At 47.1% G+C, this 14,098-nt stretch overlaps 1 protein-coding gene across 4 annotated transcripts in view; it reads left to right on the plus strand.

Moving 5' to 3' along the window:
- The window catches only part of cd226 (CD226 molecule), a 108,878-nt gene extending 94,780 nt beyond the window's left edge, over nt 1-14,098 (plus strand). For all 4 annotated transcript variants that reach the window (XM_038810078.1, XM_038810077.1, XM_038810075.1 and 1 more), the window contains 3 exons: nt 7,759-7,852; nt 7,954-8,014; nt 11,377-14,098. In XM_038810078.1, the coding sequence (XP_038666006.1) occupies nt 7,759-7,852; nt 7,954-8,014; nt 11,377-11,481 (260 nt within the window). In that variant the 3' untranslated portion in view covers nt 11,482-14,098. The remainder of the gene's footprint in view (nt 1-7,758; nt 7,853-7,953; nt 8,015-11,376) is intronic.

The following is a 14,098-nucleotide window of genomic DNA, read 5'->3' on the forward strand; positions in this document are numbered from 1 at the left end:
GGCAGTCGTGGTGGCTCGCCATTAGCGGGATCTTCTGATCCTGCCATGTCGATGGTGTTTTGCACAGCACCCCCATCCGGTCACCCGGGAACCCGCTGCAGGACGTCACCATCGGTGGGACTGGACAATCCCGTCGGTGGGATGGGTGGCAAACCTTGCCAATTCACTCTGTTTCTCTCTCCACAGGTGTTGTTTGACCTGCTGAGTAGTTCCAGCACTTTTGGGCTGGATTCTCCCAATATGGGGCTATGTCCCCACATCGACGATACAACGCTGGGGTTTGACCCTCGAGATTCCTGGAAAAAAGTACAGCTAATTCAATGCCCTGCAGGGGGCGAGCAGGGACCTGGAGTAATTCACTCAGCTTTAGCTGCGGTTACAGGCCCCCGCACTTCCGGTTTTGAGTCCGTGCACGCGCACGGCGGGGGCCTCGCCGAGCTCCATGGTGGACTTGGACCGCAGAGGCTAACATGAAAATTGACCGCGCCCGAGCATCTGACCGCGCGGATCTAACCCCCGACCGCTTGTAAGGCCCCTCCCCCGCCCCCCATCAGAGCGGCCATGGACTGAGTCAGCAGCCGCCACTCCAGCGTCCCGACTGGCAATAGCAGGCTAGTTCCACGCCGTCGGGAACTCAGTCGATCAGGAACGAAGGATCGCTGGGCTGGCCTCTGGCAATGGGTCCCCAGCCGCGCAGCATACTCCGCGATCACGCTGATTCCCGAGTCCCGGACAATCGCCGGATCGGTCTCGGGCTTGATTTCGGCGTGAAATTGGATTTTCCGTCCCTACGCCGAACGCGATTTCGGCGCGGGGCTGCGGAGAATCCAGCCCCTTATTTTTTGTTTGACGTTTCCAACACTGGCAGCGTATTGCTTTTATATAAAGGCATAGTCTTCCTAGGCCCAACATTGTGATTATCTTGCTGTTCAGAGCAAATTATTTTGAAATTAGCCATTACAGCATTACAGCCACATCAACGACAGTGTGTGGGATTTAATCCATGAGGAAATCTTCAACTGTTAGCTTTGGTTGCCTGCTTTTTAATGCGATCCAGAGACGGCTTGAATTTGGTGACAACATCAGCTAAAATTATATTTAAAGGATTGAATTTGTAGAGTGCAGCTATCTAAGGTCAGCTGAGAAGGGATTGTGTAGAAATTTATATAATTCTAACAGGATTAGACAGGGTAGATTCCGAAAAAAATGGTCCCGATGGTGGAGGAGTCCAGAACTGGGGTTCATAGTTTGAGGATAAGGGGTAAACATTTTAGAACTGAGGTGAGGAGAAATTTCTTCACACCGAGTGAGTGGTGTCGGTGGAATTCACTACCACAGAAAATAGTTGAGGCAAAAACATTGTGTAATTTCAAGAAGGAATTAGATATGGCTCTTGGAGCTGAAGGATACAAGAGATATTGGGGGGGGGGGGGGGGGGGGGGGGGGAGGCAGGATCAGGGTATTGAACTTGATGATCAGTCATAATCATAATGACTTAAAGGGCCAAATGGCCGCCTCCTGCTTCTATTTTCTATGTATATTTTGATGCAACATTTGGAAGATAGTTGCATTTTCTGGCCAAGTTTCAGATCTCTTTACACGTCACCCTAACTTCCTGTAGGACAGTAGATGGACCTGAAGTAATTTCATTTCTTGGTTCATTGTTGAATCACGTTACTTGGAACTTCATAAATAGAAATAACATCTCTGTATATGCAAATAGTCACATTATTTTAACAGCTCTTGCATGCATATTTGTATTATCTTAGTTCAGCACCTCCCTCGGCAGCATGGCTGAGATTTAGACCCTATCTTAAGGGGCTGTTTTTAATGCGGAGGTGTTAAGAGTTATAGAGTACAGAAGAGGCTCTTCTGCCCATCGAATCTGCACCAACAAAAATACACAAAATCTACACTAATCCCACTTCCAGAACTTGGCCCATTGTCTTGAGTGTTGTGACATTTCAAGTGCCCATCCATGTACTTTTTAAAGGTTGTGAGGTTTCTTGCACCCCTCCCAGGCAGTGCATTCCAGACTCCCACCACCCTCTGGGTGAAAATGGTTTTCTTCAAATCCCCTTGAAACCTCCTGGCCCTCACCTTAAAATTATACTCTCATGTTTTTGACTTTTCAACTAAGGGGAACAGCTGGTTCCTATCCACCTTGTCCATTCCCCTTGTCATCTGAACACAGGAACATGAACAGGCCATTCAGCCCCTTGAGCCTGTCCCACCATTCAACAAGATCTTGGCTGATCTGTGGCCTTTATATCCCTTAATATCTTTGTTTAACAAAAATCTATCTCAGATTTAAAATTAACAAACGTTTTAGCTTCAACTGCAGTTTGTGGGAGAGAGTTCAAAATCTTCCTAAACATCTCTCCTGAAAGGTCCGGCCCTAATTTTTAGACTATCCTCCCTAGTTTTAGAATCTCCAACCAGTGGAAATAGTTTATCTTTATCTACCCTGTCTTTTCCTGCTAATATCTTGAAGATACATAGAACATACAGTGGAGAAGGAGGCTGCACTGACCCACTTAAACCGTCACTTCCACCCTATCCCCATATCCCGCTAACCCCTCAACTTCTTTTGGACACTAAGGGCAATTTAGCTTGGCCAATCCACCTAACCTTGCCCGTCTTTGGACTGTGGGAGGAAACCGGAGCACCCGGAGGAAACCCGCGCAGACACGGGGAGAACGTGCAGACTCCACACAGACAGTGTCCCAGCGGGGAATCGAACCTGGGACCCTGGCGCTGTGAAGCCACAGTGCTAGCCACGTGTGCTATCATGCTGCCCATAAGATATAGAACAGATCACCACTTAACCCTCTAAAACCTGATACACATCAATCAGGCACGCCCCGCAGCCTTCCCTGCTCAAAAGAAAACAATCTGAGCCTATCCAGCCTCTCTTCATAGCTCAAATGCCCCACCCCAGGCAATATCCTGGTGAATCTTCTTTCCAGTGCAGTCACATCCTTCCTATTGTGAGGTGACCAGACCTGCACTCAGTACTTCAGCTGCAGCCTAACCAAAGTTTTGTACAGCTCCCACATAACCCGCCCTGCTCTTATAATCTATGCCACAATTGATAAGGACAAGTGTCCCGTGTACCTTCTTAACTAGCCTAATAACCTGCTCTGCCGCTTTCAAGGACCTATGGTCAAGCACCCCAAGATCCCTCTCTTTCTCTGAGCTGCCTAGTGTCCTGCCAGTCATTGAGAACTAAAGAATTTTACAGTCCATTTCCCCGAATTCTGTACCTATATCCTCCTTCTTCCAAGTGAAGACAGATGTGAAGCACTCTACCAATGTCCTCCACCTCCATGCACAGATTGCCCCCTTGGTCCCTATTGGCCCTCTTCTTTCCCTGGTTATTTTCTTCCCCCTTAATATACTTATAGAATATCTTGGTATTCTCCCTTACCTTACCCACTGGTGCTTTATCATGCCCCCTCTTTGCTTTCCTAATTGCTTTATGTTTCCCCGTGCAATTTTTATACTCCACTAATGCCTCCTCTGATTTGCTCCCTTTGTACCCTCTAAAAGCCTCTTTCCTTTCTTATCCAGTCATGAATATTCCAAGACCTTCAGGATTCTCTGGGCTTTTTGCTCCTACATTTCACCCTCAAGGGAACGTGTTGGGCCTGTAATCACCCCATTTCCTTTTTGAATGCGCCCACTGCTCTTCCATAGATTTTCCCAACAGAAGTTGTTCCGGACCAAATTTGGAGTATTGTGTGCAGTTCTGGTCACCTCGTTATAGGAAGGATGTGGAAGGATTGGAAAGGGTGCAAAGGAGGTTTAAAGGATGCTGCCTGGTTTGCAGGATACGTCTTATGAGGAAAGGTTGAGGGAGCTAGGGCTTTTCTCTTTGGAGCAGAGGAGGATGAGAGGTGACTTAATAGAGGTTTAGAAGATGATGAGGGGGATAGATAGAGTGGACGTTCAGAGACTATTTCCTCGGGTAGATGTAGCTGTTACAAGGGGGCATAACTATAAGATTCTGGGTGGGAGATATAGGAGGGATGTCCGAGGTAGGTTCTTTACTCAGAGTGGTTAGGGCGTGGAATGGACTGCCTGCTGTGATAGTGGAGTTGGACACTTTTAAGGAACTTTCAAACGGTTATTGGATAGGCACATGGAGCACACCAGAATGACGGAGTGGGATAGCTTGATCTTGGTTTCAGACAATGCTCGGCACAACATCGAGGGCCGAAGGGCCGGTTCTGTCCTGTACTGTTCTATGTTCTATGAGTCTACTTTGGTGAGATCCTCCTTTATTTTAGGAAAATCTGCCTTCCCCCAATCTGAAACCATTTTTTGTAGACCATCCTTTTCCTTTTCCTAACAAACTTCAGTTGTACTGTGTTGTGGTCGCTATCACCAAAATGCTCCTGTGCTGGCACCTCGAACACCTATCTGGCTTCTTACTCCAGAATTAGATCCAGCATTGTACCGTCCCTTGTTGGACATTTTACATATTGATATGAAAAGCTCTACTCAATACATTTTAAGAAATCTGCCCAATCTAAACCCTTTGCACTATGCCTGTCCCAATTAACATTGGGGAAGTTGAAATCCCCTAATATAATTACTGAATCAACATTTTTTACACACCTCAGTGAATTGTCTATATATCTGCTCCTCTATTTCCCGCTGACTGTTTGGGGGCCTATAATACTCCTTGCAATGTGACTGCCCCCTTTTTATTCCTAAACTCTACCCACATAACCTCATTTGAAGACCCTTCAAGATATCATCCCTCCTTGCTGCAGTAACTGATTCCTTTATTAATAATGCTACACAACCTCCTCTTTTACGCCCTTCTCTGAAGATCCTATACCCTGGAATGTTGAGTTGCCAGTCCTTCTCCTCCCTCAACCATGTCGCTGCGACAGCAATAATATCACACATCCACATGTCAATCCACGCCTTTAACTCATCAGTCTTACCTATAATGCTCCGAGCATTAAAGTAGTGCTCACCCTTCCTCGCCTTACTGCTGAGCTGAGGTACCTGGGGTTTTCAGCACTTACTCTCTTGAAACTCACCATGGCTGAACTCCCTCTGTCTTGGTTCCATTACTATAGTATGCTCTTTTCCTATTATGCCTATGCTCTGTGTCCCCCCCCCCAGCCAAACTAGCTGAAACTCCTCCCAACAGCATGAGAATACCACCCACAACGATGTTGGTCCCATTCTGGTGCAGACCGTTCTCCCTTGTACATATCCCACCTTGCCCAGAAATGGTTCCAGTGATCCAGGAATCCTCCTGCACCAACTCTTGAGACACTCATTCATCTGCTCTATTATCCTATTTCTGTACTCGTTGGCACATGGCATCAGGAGTAATCTAGAGATTAAAACCTTTGAGGTCCTGCTTTTTAATCTGCTGCCTAACTCCCTGAATTCTTGATTCAAGATCTCATCCTTTATTCTGCCTATATTGTTGGTACCAACATGTAACACAACCTCTGGCTTATCACCCTCCCCCTTTAGGATGCCCTGCAGCCATTTGATGACATTCCTGACCCTGGTCTGGGAGGTAACACACCATCCTGGAGTCATATCTGCAGCCACAGAAACACCTGTCTGTTCCCTTAACTGTTGAACCCTTATCACTATCGCACTTCCTTCTTTCTTCCTCCTCTCCTGTACAGTCACGCCAGAAGCCTGGCTCTGACTGCACATCCTTGAGGACCCAGCGCCCTCATCAGCTGTCAAAAAGGAAAACCGATTTGAGAGCATATTGCTGGCCTCCCTCCCAATCATGGAAGGCTGGTGCAATCCGATCAACTTTAAAAAAGGCAAGTCTACAACTGTGGGCCTAAATAAACCGAGATTGGGACTTCCACCTTACAGTGAAATGGAGTCCCATCCTTAAGAGCTGTTGGCTAATCCAACTGTAATGGGCGATGCTGGGAATTCCATGAAGATGGACACTGAGGACATGGGCCTTTTGGGTTGGGGGGGGGTTGGGCACCCAAGGGAGGGGTGTAAGGGGGGGTTTTGGAGACTAGATCCAGAGGCCCATGTGAGTTTGAGGAGGAAGTGCTCCTGATGCGCACAGGGTGACCCCCCCCCCCAGAAAAAAATATGTCCTTCCTGCATTTTCACCAAATTTGGTGAAAGAACAGCCTTCCCATTCTCATCTGCAACCATCATCCAGTGTATTATGGCAATGGAGTCAGCTTCAATTGACCTAAAGGTGAGTGGGCTAATAAGCATCTTACCCACCCCTTTCTCTTATGGGGACCTGGTCCCACAGGGGTGGGTAGGAATTTAGACACCAACAGTGTACACTGAATATTTAAATAATATCACATAATGCTTCAAGTAAAAGTTGCAGGTGATTCCTGTTGCAATCAGGACCAGAATGCAACAAAGTACATCTTTCTAAGGGAAGAAACATTTAAAATATTGCAGTGGAAGGAACAGATGTGACTTTGAGAGAATTTTAGGCATTTCTTGCCTTGACATTGAATATTCCTGGAGCCATGGTGCAGGTGGGCTCAGAGGCTGGGGTGCTAGGAAAATAGGGGAGGGCAAAACTGCATGAATTGGCTTCTGATGCATTCCAGCAACTGGGGAGGTTGTAGGGGCCAACAGGAATGCAGATCAGCTGTCTGCTTCAAAGAGGCGAACAGCCAGTTTAAATACTTTAGACCCTGGACAGAGGATTTAGTGGGCTCACTGGCATTTTGCCTGAAGTTGAGTAGAACCCCTGGCACTAAGACCCTGGACATGGCCTCCCTACAGCAATCTGGTGGATCATCAGAGTTGAAGGCTACATATCCCAAAGAATGGGCCAAGGGCATGAAAGGCCTTCTCTGTGATCCCAATTTAAAATGCAGAGGTATTTCTCTTGATTAATATATTGAATTTGATCCCTCTGAGGATACCTGTCTCAGCAGTGTTGCTAATGCCCCAGGACTAATGGCTTCTGGATAAATTCATCCTTTCACTTTTAGGACCTGGATTTGTCATGTCACGTTTAGGACCTGGATTGAAACCCCAATGCAGACTGGTGGAATTAATCTTCAGTCTCTTGGTGGGACAAAATGTGAGAATTGCTGAAAAGAGGCAGGCCGTCAAAGGTTTTCATCTTGCACGCATCAGAACAGAATTGCAAGAATACCAAGGGCACAAGCTGCCCACCATCTTTAATAACGTTGGCAGAATGGAGGCAGCTAATAGGATTCAGCCTTTAGGAGCATGTCCGAGCCTCACTGCTGGCATGTGTGGACTCGGATCCCCATTTGGTCCAACCTCGGCTGGGGGGGGGGGGGGGGGAGGAGAGATTCCTGAAGCTCGCAGTGAAATCCGACACTTTAAACTTGCTCATTTTCATTTCTCAGGTTATTTGCATATAAATTAATCACCCAGAATATTGGTCAACCTTGGTTGCCAGCGCAGGACAGCACAACCCTAACCAACATACACTTGAAGGATATTGACCTCCTCTGATCCCTGTGCGATATGGCCCATTGGTACATCCACATGCCACAAGGCCATTTGTTCAATATCTTCTGAACAATGGAAGTTTGATGGTTGCTGTGGAGGTGGAAAATCAAAGGAAGTGATGTGTTACTTTTACGTGCTTCGAAAGCCCAAAATAGTTGACAGCTCAAAATATTAGCAAGGCAAGGTACCTGTGCAGCAATATAATCGCATAGAATTTGTCAAGTGATACCCTCCAGCATTTCATTTTAAGTTACTATATTATACGCTCATATCTTCTTTCTTGTTCAGTTACAGACTTTCAAATGTTTCTCATTATCGGTGCGGTTGCATTTGGAAGCCTTACATTGGTACTTGGTGCTGTTATCATAATATGTGTGAAGAGGTATGTATTCTGTGATTTATTAAATTATTCACGGTGAATAGGTTAGTGAAATGATCGGCCGGGTCTTACTCATGTTGCATCATGTTCTTTATTTACCACAGGAGAAAGAAGCGGAAAGGGAACAAAAAAGAGATTGAAAAGGTCACCACCAAAAGGAGTAATGTAAGGCAATCTTTATTATGATGAACATGATTATTTAATTAATTAGCTGTTAATTTAATGATGGACATATCGACTTTAGAATTAGTATGGGAAATAAAACCCTCGGCATTTGGCAGGGGTCCAATCTGCTTCCTTTCTCTTCCAATGCCGCCCTTTATGCCATATTCACCAATGGAAATTTTCCCACCGTGTTGCACCCAGCGCCGATCCTCTTGCACCGGGAGCATTGCAAGAGAGGCCCAAAACAGGCTTCACGGCAGACATAAAACCACATGCGTGTCACCTGACCAGTGGTGCCCTGCACGATCTAGATCATGCCCTCACTGGGCATGATCCAGGTAACGATATTTAAATGATCCATTAGGCTAATCTAAATATGCGTGGCCGGGTTGAGGCCATATTCACCCGGCTCCCGGGAGTCACAGGCTGCACAGGCGAGGCCTCAGCAGAGCACCAATTAGTATTGGTTTCCACAAGCGGAGGCCAGGTGTGATGGCCACTCAGGGGGGCCCGGGCACCCTGACAATACCAACTGAGCACCCTGGTGGTGCCAACCCTGGTAGGTTGGTACTGTCAGGAGCAATTCCCGAGTGCCAGATTGGCACTGTGAAGAGGGAGGACCCAAGGGGGGGGCGTGCCCATGAAAGGGCGGGTTGAAGGTTGGGTATGAAGTGGCATATGAATGTTGGGGGTTGCCCGAAAGGTGGGAAGCCCTCATCAATTCCACAGGAGAGTATACTCTCATGGAGGCGGGGGGGGGGGGGGGGGGGGGGGTAAATGAGGCCCTGATGTCCATGAGAATGGTTGGGTTTGGGACAGGGCCACCCATATGCCTGGGTGGTGGTGGGGACTCACGCTAACCTTTATCGATGGGGTAGAGGTTGCCAGTCAGGGGTCAAGTGTTAGGGGTGTTGCCCAGTCTGCTGAGGGTGGGGGTGCGGGGTCACATTAACCGTATTGGGGAGTGTGGGGGACTCAAGTTCACTTTGAGATTGCTCCGATCTCGGAGGAGCTGGTCTGGTTGGCAAGTTTATTTCCCCACTGCAGAAAAGATTTGTGTAGGTTTAACTGCTGGGAAACCCCCCGAGCACCAATAAAATAACGGTGAGTGTGGGTGAATATAGGTCCGGGGGCCCGATTTGCTAGCCGCATCCCGCCGGTATTGAGACGGGATGCAGCCAGCCGATCCCGTGAGAGTCCTCCTCTGGGATTCACGACGGCCGTTGCACCTCATGAGACCTAAATGGATCTTGTGAGACGTTGTGATCTGGATCCCGCCCACAACGGGCATGGTCCAGACTCACATAATTGAGTTTAAGGACCTGTGCTGACACCGGATCGGGCGGCCAGCCAGCATCTATCGGCCTCACCATGGACACCCCAGCCGAGCGTCGATTAGTACTTTCTAAAAAATGTATTTACGGGATGTGGGCGTCACTGGTTAGGCCGCCATTTATTGCTCATACTTAGATGCCCTTCAGGAGGTGTTGGTGAGTTGACTACTTGAACCACTGCAGACTCCTGAGGTGTAGGTACACCAACTATGCGGTTAGGGAGGTGTTCCAGGATTTTGACTCAGTGACAGTGAAGGAACGGCGATATATTTCCAAGACAGCGTGGTGAGGGACATGGCGAGGAACCTCCAGGTGGTGGGGTTCCCAGGCATCTGCTGCTCTCGTCCTTTTAGATGGTAGTGGTCGAGGGTGTGGAAGGTGTAGCCTCAGGAACTTGGCGAGTTCCAGCAGTGCATCTTGTAGATGGTACACACCGCTGCCACTGTTTTGTCAGTGGTGGGCCAGGCATACCGGCACAGGGTCACTGCCAGGTTGGCAGTGCCAAGATGCCAAGCTGGCATTTTTCCTACACTGGGGATCGGGCCGGGGGTGCCCTGCTGGTATGTGGTGGGGTTCGGGGGGGGGGTCGAAAACCCGCCAACAGGTTCGTTGGGGTGTTTGGGGCGGTTCGAGAGATTGGGGCACCATTTTTCCAAACTCTTGCTGCACGGAGGAGGTGTTTGTTGGTGCTCCTCAGTGCGGGATGTGCGGCTAAGTGCGGCCTCGGCAGGACATTCCCCACCGGGGGCTGAAAAAAAGTGTGGCATTCGATAGCGGGCTCGTTCCCGGCACTTGCAGCCCCAGGAACGACTCCTGAATTTACGTCCAGAACGGACTCTCTTTTTAGTTAAATCGTGCCCTGGATCTCGCTCAAAAAGCCGGAAAGCAGCGCGCCACGGCACAACCTGTTGTGCCCATGGCACGATAGAAGCCGGGATACCCCACTACCTGGATCTACCCGGCTCGCAACTGCTCGCAAGATCTAATGCGATCTCGCGAAACATTGCATTATGAATCCCGCCCATTCTGGGGCATTGGGATCTATCCCCTTCCCCTCAGAGACTTTGGAAAAGTGCCATTCAGTATTGATTTCCACAAAAGGGGACCAGAGGGAACTGCATTCGTGCGATCAGAGGCCCCCAGGTGCATGCCCTTCGTGCAGTGTGGTATCCTGGCATTGCTGGTGCCATTCCAGCATCCTGGCACTGCCAAGGTGCCCAGGTGGCACTGCTAGCTGGCAGGGGCACTGACAGGGTGCCATGTTGACACTGCCAAGGTGCCAAGCTGGCATTTTTCATGCGATGGCCATTGGACTGGGGATACCCTGTACGGGTGCTTGGGGTGCGATGGGGCCCGTGGACCCCCTCGTAGTGAGCTGGGACTTGGGGGGGAGGGAGGGGGGGGGGTCAGCGGGCGCATTGGAGTTTCCATGGATTGGGACACCATTGACAAATGGCATCCTGATCTCTTGCTACACTGAGGAGTTCCGGCGAGTGGAGCTCTGTGCAGCTTCGGCCGTGTGTTCCCCGCTGAGGCCACCTATCTAACCCGAGTGACATTTGATAACATTATGGTTCTCAACGTGAGAAACAGCACACTATCTACCGGAACCCTGGTTCGATTCGGGGCTTCAGGTGGAACTCCTTGATGAGGCTTCCCGTTTCCTGTACTGAGGCGCTCCGCTTGCTGGAACCTCTCAGTGTAGCGAGAGATCAGGACACCCCTTAAATGTCCAAAACGGTTAGGTGGAGTTACTGGGTTACAGAGATAGATTGAGGGCATGTGCCCAGGTAGGATGCTCTTTCGGAGGGTCAGTGCAGATCTGATGGGACAAATGGCCTCCTTCCGCACTGTAGGGGTTTTATGAAACAAAAATCAGATTAGGTCAGAGAGAAAAGAGACAGAAAGGAAAAGTAAGAAAAAATATAAACATTTATTGGGTTTATGTTTTCATTGAACAAAGTTCAGCTTGTGTTTAACGATTGTCGTTGTCTGCAACACAATTCTAATCACACTCTTTACAAACAGCAAAGAAGAGCCAACCCAAACAGCTATGCAAACCCTGACACCTACGACCGAGCAAATTACAGGGGGATGGAACAGCAGCAAGAAGCTATTTACGCTAACATGTAGGATATGCTGCAGATAGGTTGACCAAAGATTCATCATTAGCTTCACTCCTAGATCTTCATCACCATCAAGTGCCTCCATGTTTCAGTTTTCATTTTCCTCATGAACAAGGAACTGTTGGATTCATTCCATCGTAAGGCTTAAATGGCGAACTTTATTTACAATGTTAGAACCGGATGGAGCAAGATATTATTTGTTCTTTGTTTCTTTTAAAAATGCTCCACTGGTTTTACTGTCATAAGCGTCGTATGACTATTTCTCAGATGCAAGTAAAAGAAAGGCAACAACATCTGTATATTTATATCCCTGATAATTGAGACTTTATAGGAAATGTTAGCTTAGTAACACACACAATGGGGGAAACAAGATGTTCCTGAGAAATTCAACCAATCCTTCAAACCCCTAAAAACCTGCAGGTGTGATTCAGAACCCAGCTGCAGGCATTCGATTTTTTTTTTTTTTTGTAAGTTTGTTCAACACATTGAGATTTGGAATATGTCTAAATACATTCAGCGAAGAGTCCATGTTACTTTAGAACAGACAAAGTGCCTAAAGAAAGGATTTTCTTTTAAACCAGATTGTGGGAGCTTTGGTCCACCATCAGATTGTTTACTTCCAACTTGCTTGTATACACAAGGAATATTTAATTTGATTTCCTGCCTTGTGCTCCATTGTGTATGTCTTTATTCAAGTATGGTCACTCTAAGTTGATCAATAGCTTCTTCACAGTCTCTGGCTTCTTTGAGATCTCTGCAGAAAAAAACTTACGGTTCTAAAGGTCTGAAGCTTTTTTCTTCTTTGTTCTTTATTTGTACGTGGGCATAACCCACGAGGCCAGCATTTGATCCCATCCCTAATTGTCCTTGAACTGAGTGGCTTGCTAGGACCATTTCACAGGGCAGTTCAAAGACAACAATATTGCACTGGGTCTCGAGTTACATGTAAGCCAAACTGGGGAAGGAGGGCAGATTTCTTTCCCTGAAGAACATGAGTGAACCAGATGGATTTTACGACGATCAATGGTAATTTCATTGTCACCATTCCTGAGACTAGTTTTATATTCCAGATTTTATTAATTGAATTGAAATTCCAATTAACTTGGGTCCCTGGATTACTAGTCCAGTGACATTGCCACACTCTCCCCTACAATGACACAAATAAGAACCTTTACCAAATAGACACTGGACAGTAGGGGGAAAGGGAAAGTGGGGGCAAACATTGTTCCAGGGTTTTGGGAAAGTTTTTAAAGTGGGGAAGGAGGTGGCAGAACTGAGATACCGATTAATGGAGCTGCAGAGAAAATTTGTTTTTATTTAGTACTTCAAGGAACAGTTGTTAAAGTTACTAAAGTGATAGAAAGGTGGAGGGTAAGTACGGAGGTATATAACCAGAAAAGATCATGGAGATAGGTGTTAGCCAGGAAGAGTACTAGAGCCATGCCTAAAAAAATGTAAATGCTTCTGGAGGTCAAAAGTGGCCAGAATTGGTTGGATGACAGCGGATTGTAGGGTACAGAGTTCATCATGATTTTAATAACAGGCAATTAGAAGAAGTGGAGGGTAGAGCTGAGGGTCATTGGCCACCAGATGAGTACTCTATGAACCTGGATGATGTCAGCAAAGATGTTATGCAAATAACAGCAGACCTCATTAAAGATGAAGAACCTCTGGCCCACGACAGATGTGATCTGCAAGCAGTGAATAAGAAACCATAGGCAAATCCCCAGGATCAATCGGGAAAGTATCAAAATACCTGGATTAGCTAAACAGTATAAGGTACTTTTATTCTTGCCAGGTACCTGTTCTGCACACTGTTATGAACTGACCAGGTGGAATTCTTCAGTTGACCCTGCTTGTCTGACTCAACAGGTAGCACAGCTGAGATATGTTTTCGTGAAAATTAAAGGTCTTTCTCTCCCAGGCCAATCTCAATGAGCTGGGCAAACACCCAAGCGGTGAAGGAATGCTGAGGGTAAAAAGAGTGGCAGTTGAAATCAGGTCCCCCAAGTCTGGACTCCAATACTCGGAGTTATTGGTGACACAGAATTACATTAGAACTTACAACACAAAAAGCAGGCCATTTCCCTGTCGGTTTATGCACCTCTCAAGCTGACTGGTTACTCCACATCAGGAAGTACTCCAGGAAGAGTACTAGAGCCATGCCTAAAAGAATGTAAATGCTTCTGGAGGTCAAAAGTGGCCAGAATTGGTTGGATGACAGTGGATTGTAGGGTACAGAGACCAGGCTTTGTATTTTTTTTCAATTTGGCAACAATGAAAATTTTACGCGGGGTAACCAAAAGAACGCTGGAATCAGCAGTCGGGTGAAAATGTTTGTTCTACTTTCGAGCAGCTTCATTTGGTCTGCTTCCGAGACCACATGCCTTGCTGATAAACATCCGCAACTCAGCAAAGCTATTGAGAGATCCGTCCCTCATTACAATGGGTGGCAAATGTACTTGAGAAATGGAGATCTTCCCTTCTTGTACTTCCACTGGTGTGGTTATCTATCGATCATGGAGAACTTATCTGCATTTACGGTAATCAACCTGCATTTATCTAGCTTGTTTTCTAAAATGTAACTGTGTGCAAAAATAAAAGGAAACACAAATTAAAACCCA

Source organism: Scyliorhinus canicula, chromosome 10 (assembly GCF_902713615.1).
Source record: "Scyliorhinus canicula chromosome 10, sScyCan1.1, whole genome shotgun sequence".
Taxonomy (NCBI): Eukaryota; Metazoa; Chordata; class Chondrichthyes; order Carcharhiniformes; family Scyliorhinidae; genus Scyliorhinus; species Scyliorhinus canicula.